The sequence below is a fragment of the Mya arenaria genome, chromosome 7 (genome assembly GCF_026914265.1).
Source record: "Mya arenaria isolate MELC-2E11 chromosome 7, ASM2691426v1".
In the NCBI taxonomy this organism is placed as follows: domain Eukaryota; kingdom Metazoa; phylum Mollusca; class Bivalvia; order Myida; family Myidae; genus Mya; species Mya arenaria.
In genome coordinates, this window is record NC_069128.1 from 29,361,622 (window position 1) to 29,370,943 (window position 9,322).

Consider the following 9,322-nt stretch of genomic DNA (forward strand, 5'->3'; position numbering starts at 1 on the left):
CGTAAAACTTCAAACTTGCAAAACATACTTCATATAGAAGAGGTTCTTCAAATCAGTTCTCCTGTCGTCTTTCAAAGTTACATCGCATGAAAGCAGTTTTGGCATGTTCTTTGCGTTCTTAACTGCAGCAGTGTGAAATTGATAAATTGGTCGTATAATATGCTTGTGGTATTTTGTCATTATGTTGTTAGATGGTAATCATAACCATAAACTGTAATCGCTGAGCTAGTATGCTGTTTGGCAAAGTTATGAAATGTGCTTCAATAATATGTATTACTACTAAGCAACATCCATACTACGTTTTACTACCAAGCAATATTTATACCAGGTATAACTTCTAATATAATCAATATGAGATAAACAGACTGATTTAGTTCATATCACTACGTCAATAGAAGAAGAAGGAGGCATGATTTAACAGTAAGTTATTACATAAGCAATACCATACTGTTAAGATAACAACCTTTCAAGTATTTAGGTCAATGTTAATATTCAAAATATCAAAGGACTAGGGTTAATGCTTTATACATACATGTCAGGCAGTTTGGCCCTTGCCATCCATCCATACAACTACAGCTGTATGACGATGTACAGACTCCAGGGAAACACGGGTGTAGATGTGAGCATTGGACTAAAATAACATGTAATATTTGGTTTATGTTTTTCGTAATATATCACGATCAAGTGGTTTATCTGACTAGGCAAAGATATTTTTTATTGAATTATTTTCATTAGTGTCGAATCCGTTTTATAGTATTTACTGCTTGACGATATATTTTCCTCCATGTACGATTACAAAGTCTTGTTTTGACTTCTGTATCATATTTCATCTTCAAGATAAACATTAAAATTTCAAGTTAAGTGTAGGCTAAACGATTAGTCTAAACATGTGCCTCCTTTCAAGGAAGTAGGAACATAAAGGATCACATGAGATACCAACAGAACGTGTTTATTTGAACAAAGGAAATACAAACATCCTGTGCTAAATGTGTTTAATTTTACTTTTCAAGAATTTTACACTGCTTATATTGGTTCCGAAACAAACACTTATCAGATAATCTGAATAAATTGAACATAGTTCATTTCATTTTATTACGAAAGTCATTTTAATTCTGAAGTTTTTCTCATTCAAAATTACGGACTAATTTATATGTCCTTGAAAAACTAGAAAGTATGCCAGTCGTCGGTTAGAAACTGTGGCAGATCTATCCAGATATTAAATAATAATCCAAGACACATTCAAAGTCTTCATATTAATTATAAATCCGCACAATAATTATACAACCGTACACTTTACCAAACCGTACAAAGGTACACCATCCGTTTTGAGTCCAAACAGAAGTCGATCGATTGGCAATCAAAAATGTTTTCTGTCTGATATTTTTCAATAGGTTTAAGTGAACACACTTTGTGTTTACGTTTGAAAATATTGGCGTTGCTAACACTAATCTTAAATATGATTTTACGTTCGATATTGATAATGTTGTTGTTGTTTTTTATATTGAAATATAAATGATTAGTTTCTAATGCTAAATACTATAGGCACATGATAACGTCTTACATACACTAAACAAGAGACACATAACGCACAAAACAGCAAGTTGAGATCATATATACTGTAATCTGAATTAATAGATATTGAGGTTACCGCCTCGTAACGATCAGTGAAACAAGTGCTTACAATAGGTTTCAGCTACCTTATGGACAACAACCTCACACTTGTCCCAACATTTACCAATGTTCAGTCCTAGGTCTTACCATTAGTGCAGTGTCCCCCGTCAGCGTAGGAAGGAAGACATTGACATCTGTCTGGGGCAATGCAGGTCCCTCCGTTATAACATCCTACTCTGCATATTGCTTTAAACGTAATTAATATAGTTAGTTTGTTATATATCGATTATGAAGGCAGCTATAAGCTGACTTGAATCACTATTGTGTCCTTTTCCTTGATATAAATCAGTACTGGTTGCCTTGGAAACCTACCTTAGGTGGGGCTCGAATCAGATCAATATTCAAATATTATGCAATAGGTGAATGTAATACTATCCACAAAAGTGGTAAAATAATGACGGTAAAGTTGGAAGGTAGTTGGAAGTTGGCAGTTGTGGATCCGAATAATCAACTACTTACCAGTTGCCAGTTGGGTATTCAAATATTCAACTACCTGCTAGTTGCCAGTTGGGGATTCGACAAACACTGTTTTAATTCACTTTTATTCGTATATTCGCCAGTCGGATATTCGACCATTTCCAGTCGATTATTCGCGAAAGTTCAACTGCAAACCAGTCAGTAGTTGGGGATTCAGATTATGTCTATATGTATGGTTTTAAAGGTCACATATGGGAAAATTAATCGCAAAATGTTTCTTTATGCATCTACACATATGTATCTTTGCGACAAACACTGTTTTAATTTACTTTTATTCGTATATTCGCCAGTCGGATATTCGTCCATTTCCAGTCGATTATTCGCGAATGTTCAACTGCAAACCAGTCAGTAGTTTGGGATTCAGATTATGTCTATATGTATGGTTTTAAAGGTCGCATATGGGAAAATTAATCCCCAAATGTTTCTTTATGCATGTTCACATATGTATCTTTGCGACAAACACTGTTTTAATTTACTTTTATTCGTATTTTCGCCAGACGGATATTCGTTCATTTCCAGTCGATTATACGCGAATATTCAACTGTACTTGTCAGTAGTTTGGAATTCAGATTATGTCTATATATATATGGTTTTAAAGGTCACATATGGAAAAAATAATCGCCAATATTTCTTTATGCATGTACACATATGTATCTTTGCGAAAAACACTGTTTTAATTCACTTTTATTCGTATATTCGCCCATCGGATATTCGACCATTTCCAGTCGATTATTCGCGAATGTTCAACTGCAAACCAGTCAGTAGTTGGGTATTCAGATTATGTCTATATAAATGGTTTTATATAGGCATAAACTGAATCCCTTTGAATAATAACGAGCGTTTCATTAAATTGCATAACATAAAGTAAAAGTTCCACATTTTCACATCTTTTGAGAAAATTAAACTTAAATCATGCAACAAAATAAATTCTGGTTAAACAAAGCTTTAAGAAGATTTTTTTAAAGACACAAACAACTCGTTGTCACCTGTGATCTTCCTGCAGATTCAACAAGTCTGTAGTTTTGAATAACATTATTTTATTAAACGTGCCCTAGGGCGTATGAAATTCTTACGTATTCTACAGGAGCCATGGCCGTCCGTCTTCCAACCTGCACAGCAGTAATTTTCGGTGCCCCAGTAGTACACAGTTTTACTACATCGGCTCCATCCACTATTGAACACAACATATTATAATTTCATGTCATGTTTAATTATCAGTATAGGATAACAAATTTAATAGATTGGGTTACAAATCTTGTACTTCCTTGTCTTCTTTCTTTCAATAAACGCCTATTGTAGGTGTTGTATATATGTTCATAACACAAGTCAAAGACCTACGTGTGATTATACAGGGATTTGAATACAACAACTTATCACTAATAATCGAATTGAAATATTTAATAACTTACTGAAGAAAATTTGAACACGCTTCTTCCCCATGTATAATCAATTTAAAATGCTGCGCCATCTAAGTATACAACATATGTACACTAAAAAACAAAACATTGAAACTAAAAAGACACACCCAGAAACCTTAATATTGTTAAAGATCATGCTAGACCATGTGGTCAAGGCCAATTCAATACCATCCAAACACCAACAAGCTGCAAGACATAGGCCAACTATACAATATTCTGATTGGAGGACGTTTTTGTAATTCACTTGACCAAAGCGAAGCGAGTACCCACTTTTGCTTTAAGCCAGTCTATGAGTGTTTAACCTTACACAAAATTTCAATTAAAAACGTCTGTTTCATAGATGTGACATACGTATGTTATAAGACCACTCTGATAACGTTTTTATACTCACAAAAATCCACAATGCCTGTATGTGTTTCTTGATTTAAGCACACTCCTGGAGCATACATGTCTGCAAGGCAAATCCAAAGTTTTAATTTATGTTTGCTTTAAGAATTAATCCAGACGATAAAATATGAGAGATTTCTAGAAGGTTTGAATGTCTCAACACCCTTACTATCTATATGCGGAAGCCGGTACCGAGGATTGATTGCTGTTGATTTTCTTAATACCGTACATTTCCCGTTGATGTCAAACAATGATTGACAATGACAATGCATCTTTCCTACAGTTAACTTAATAACGCGTGCGACCTTGATTACTAACATCATGACACGTAACAGTTTAAGTTCAATGGGAACTCTAATAGATCCGCCAATAAGCATCTTGTAATCTTTATATATTTAATTCCATACCTTGAAACGTTTCACTTAAATTTGTTTATAGTAGAAAATGAGAATAAAGAATTAACTGCCATGGTTTATCTGGTAATAAGATGCCCTATTGGACCTGTTAGCATGAACAAACGTACTAAAAAAATTTTTTCATGTGCAAATGTCTAAATTACACCAAAGAGGTAAACGTATTGAGACAATTTATTACATGAGAGTTAAAATCATCTGTGTTAATGCTTATGTTTTTCGTTAGAATTTAAGGTGATGTTTTTTATTAGCTATCTTTAACACGTACAAGCTCGAATATATCAACTTAATACAAGATACCTTGTAAAAACCATTTGCTTTAAATACGAAATCAAATAAAGATTGAATTCAATGCAATTAGAATTTCATTTAATGTAATTTAACGACACATTTAACCAAGCAATCGTAAAGAAGAAAATAATCTATACCTATAATAAATTACCCAAGTGTGATCGTCATTTAATAATGTCCTACTGATACGTCTGATTCAAAAGCTGATATTTTTATCATTGAATTTATCTCTATACAAATTGAAAATACATTCATCAAAAACGTAATCATATCTTGTTCACATTTAGAGTTGATTATACTGTTGATTAAAGGTAATGTTTCGAACTAGTCAGGACCTTCACATTACTTCCCATATCTAATAGGAACACTTGAAGGGGACATTTTGAGTCTATTTTATTTCTTGTACTTAAATGACGTTTGCAAATATTTATGACACCATTTTCACTCTGATATCATCGTTTCAAACGACATACCTGGCATAAATATTCTTATGTTCGCTGATAAACTGTACTACAACTTTATCATCAAACATAAGGTCACATAATATTATTTGATTCATAACGGATAAAAAAAGAAAGAACATATAGTGTTTTGAAATGGTTTCCGAAAATACAAACATACACTTCAGTAAAAATTGATGATATTCATTAGTACATAACTTTTTTATAAAATATACTGAAATACTAGTAAGCTTTGCAAGCAACCATCTTGGCGTCAAAATACAGAATAATATGGAAGTTAATAATTCGTCTTTCACAATATGCAATACTTTATAAGGAGTCTAGGGTTTAATCAATCAGTCTTTTAGCAGTTGATGTAAATATCGTAGGAATGTGGTTGTTTTTCTTGATTATACATATAGTATAATAAAGTGTTTGTATGAATTAGTGATTATGCCTAATCATCATCATTCTGAGAAGTATTATACATGTATGATTATAGGATGGCTGGATGATGTAGGGTGACAAGCATGGGATATTCTCATGATTTAAAATGCGAATGGTTTCTGATAAAACAATACAGTTGCTGATATCACCAAGTTCATTGAAGTGTTCCATATTTTATTGTATTTCCGATTGTTTGAAACAAAAGTGGCGCACTCTTATCAACTTATCTAAAAAATGTCAACATTAAGAAGATAGATATCGTCTCCATGTTCAATACTACACTATCTGCATTTTTTCAATATTTAAAAAAAACGAATTTTATAGGTTTAAGTCAACATTTGATTAAGATATTAATACACTATACATCTAAACATTAGGGGTTGTATGAGTATATAACGTGTGCACAAATGAAAATGACAAATATGTGATTAAAATGAGCTCCGTAGATTACATAGATTTGTTAACAAAAGATACTACTCATATTGTATTTTATAGACATTGTCATGTTTAACCTTTTTGATAAAAACGTACGTTTAATTCCTGAAATAATACGAATAACAAAGGTATAGGGATACAGAGCTCTAAGTTTTTAAATAATTCTGTATTGAATATCAGCAATCTTAAAAAACAAATTGCACTAAAGTGAAGTGCATGTTGATTGTATATTGTTCCGAAGGCCGTTATATTCCTCGATAAACTTGATTTAATTTCTCCAATTGTCACTTTGGAATTAGCATATATAAAAATTAACGTTGTTGTCACCAATCATGTGCAAAATATTAATGCTTTAAAAGAATTATCTAGTTTGTTTATAATCACAAAAGCATTTCGATACTAAATTAAGTCTATATTCTATTCATCAAACATATTCACTGTTAAACATATTCTGATATGTATAGCAAATAAATTTTATTTACCTTTTTTAATCGCTTCGTTAGCATTATTTAAATTTATATAAATTGTATTAAATAATTGCATATAACTTTTACAAATAACTTTAACCAAAATAACTAAAGAACAAACAAAAATAAACATACGGCCCCGTAAGCGCATTCACAAACTCCAAGCATGAAATAAGTATGCAGATAGATAACGCGTACATCGAAGCGTTCATGATTGAGTCCTGGCATCAACAGTTTAATCTGTCTAGAGAGATACTCTTTATATCGGATGTTTATCAAGCCAGAAGGGGATGTTCATAATATAAAAACTGATTATACATTTATTTTTAAATTCGAATGTTATAACACTGACTTTCATCGGTGATTCATTTTAAAATCGGATGAATAGATTCTTAAGACTATGCATAAGCATTAACCCTGAATACCAACCTGACTCGAAGTTCGGCTTGTATAAAACTTAGTTTTACCGATTGTATATAAAGTTATATTTACTAAAGCTAAGTCTGTCTCGCTGGTTCGATGGTCCTCGGGATTAACAAATGTTATAGGACTCGGGACTCACAGATACTAAATCACGAATTAAATTCTTCGATTTAAAGAAAATGCACATGTGACGTATTTATATGAATATGCAATTTAAAAGCTCTTCATATGTTAACATCCGGTTGGAGCACATTTGCAGCATTGCAAACATGTTTTGACTTGCTGCTTTTACTCAAATATGTCGATTTAACTCTCAAGGCGCGCCTGTCACGTTGTACTTCATTGCTGTAACAGTCATCGTTTCCGTCTATATTATTGTCGAAGCTTCACCAAGATACATATATAACCCCAAAAACCTGTAATTGATGAAAAACAACTAAAAAAAGAAATCGTTAGCAAGATTCAGCCTGATATGAAACAAATTTCTTTTGTTTGTTGAAGTATTCTTTTTTAAAACGATCTCAAGCAGGGCAAATCTAAATGATCAGCAGTTCACATCAGTAAAAATGGTTACCTGAAATAGAGTCAGCAAAACAACAAAAAACTACTTTATCTGACAGTTTACCTACACCCGAATGTAGCTTGAGTCCCGAGTCCGTAGGTACAGAAATTATTCACTCTTATTTATTTCTTTTTGTTAATTTAGTCATATACATTCTAGGAAGGCGTATTTTTTATGTTTTGTAAAATAATATTAATTGAACGTTGTCCTCCACCGCGAAACGTTGTACAAAATGTGTAAGCTTCCAAACCGAGTTCTACAAAACTAGTCAGGTAGCGAGAGCTCTCTGGAATATAAACATACAGTGTCTACACTTTACGTTACAGATTAAGAAACCGGGGGAAAACACAATATCTTTAACCAAATGTTTTAAAAGGAGTTTTTGAGCAACCCTGGACTTTAAGTGTAATAACATTTTAACCTTAAAACGTTAATGAAACCACGCAGTTGAAATTTTATCGCATTGTGATAAACTTGAATAAATAATCAGCTCCATAGGAGGAAAAAAAACTCAAGTGATGTAACCTACGGAAGAAAAATATCTTGTTTGCAATCAATCTCCACAAAATAAAATCCCCTGATTCATAATACTAGGCTTGCATTGGTTTATACGGGAGGGTTTTATTTACATTTTGTCTCATGTTCCATACATGTCATGTTTTAGAACTTGTGTGTTGTATTGTTTACATTTTCAAGTGCTACAGGTGTTTGTTTAATATTATGATGTACTTGTCCTTTATAACATTTAGGCAGTTTTTAATTTCCGAAGCCGGTATGCAATATATCATGTAATTTATATAAACAAAAGTTGAATTTGATAGCATCAAATTACTTTGCATTTCGAGTGAAGGCTTTTAAAATTAATCAAATTAAGTATTTTATTATGTTCAAGTCTTCCCATGTCACGAAATAAGATGTACGAGAAGTATTTAAGATATTTGGTAGCTAACTGGAATATTGCGTTTGAACAAGGTGATGTATTATGAAAACAAAACATTATCAAATATACCCTGCAAGATACTTCCGTCTTCAGGATATTGTCTTATATTTTATCAAATCCATGTGAAAGAATCTATTCAATAAGTAAACAAAAGCCTTAGATATGTTATCTATCATTCGTATCATTAATACAAGTCACTTGAACTGAACCAGTTCTCGTTTTTGGATAATCGGAGTAAAAAACCACGACAATGTCACTGTTAAACAAAAAAAGCTTTTGACATGAAGTATATCACAAACATAAAGTATCATTATATAGTTCTGTCGTCTATCTGCAGTCTTGTCATTCTTTTTGTGTTTGCATACATTTTTAATATTAGGAACTAATGATTAATTATTGTTAAGATCATGAAAAAAGACGAGGATAGAGAACAAAATGTGTTTCAGGTACTGCATTTCATGAACATATTGTAGATGACAGAAAAAGATAATCAAATGCTTGGTTTTACAAGACAATAACGGAGACTATCAGAATATAGAACATTGTATGAGGTTTTATTAATCTACTTTAACGTATTTGACGAGATACAGAGACAATTGCGGTACCAATACCAGACAATTGAAGACAGTATATTCCAGAACTCGCTCAATATCGACCAAACTCGGCCAATATCAACAAAGCTCGACTAATATGAGTTTCTCTGTTTTGACTGGCTACAAAACTCGCTTAATATAGGATTTAAGAAATGGACCATTTTCATTGGCTGTCAAAACTCGTCTAATATGAGAAATACGCTTGAAATTATTTTTAGCCATTTTGTTTTCAGTTTTCCGACTGTTTTGAAAAATATTGTGCTTCGTATAAACCTATTTCGAATACTTGAACCTATTGAATGATTGAACCAATTTGTACGATTTATTATTACAGTTGTATTTAACCCGTTGGTGGATT

The 9,322-nt window shown here is 32.2% G+C and overlaps 1 protein-coding gene across 2 annotated transcripts in view; it reads right to left on the minus strand.

Annotated features, from left to right (window-relative positions):
• Positions 1 to 6,665, minus strand: part of LOC128240260 (uncharacterized) — a 66,691-nt gene extending 60,026 nt beyond the window's left edge. For both annotated transcript variants that reach the window (XM_052956814.1, XM_052956813.1), the window contains exons 1-6: positions 6,582 to 6,665; positions 3,958 to 4,017; positions 3,222 to 3,319; positions 1,759 to 1,857; positions 533 to 631; positions 29 to 122 (exon numbers count right to left, since the gene is read on the minus strand). In XM_052956814.1, the coding sequence (XP_052812774.1) occupies positions 29 to 122; positions 533 to 631; positions 1,759 to 1,857; positions 3,222 to 3,319; positions 3,958 to 4,017; positions 6,582 to 6,658 (527 nt within the window). In that variant the 5' untranslated portion in view covers positions 6,659 to 6,665. The remainder of the gene's footprint in view (positions 1 to 28; positions 123 to 532; positions 632 to 1,758; positions 1,858 to 3,221; positions 3,320 to 3,957; positions 4,018 to 6,581) is intronic.
• Between the last annotated feature and the right edge of the window lie 2,657 nt (positions 6,666 to 9,322).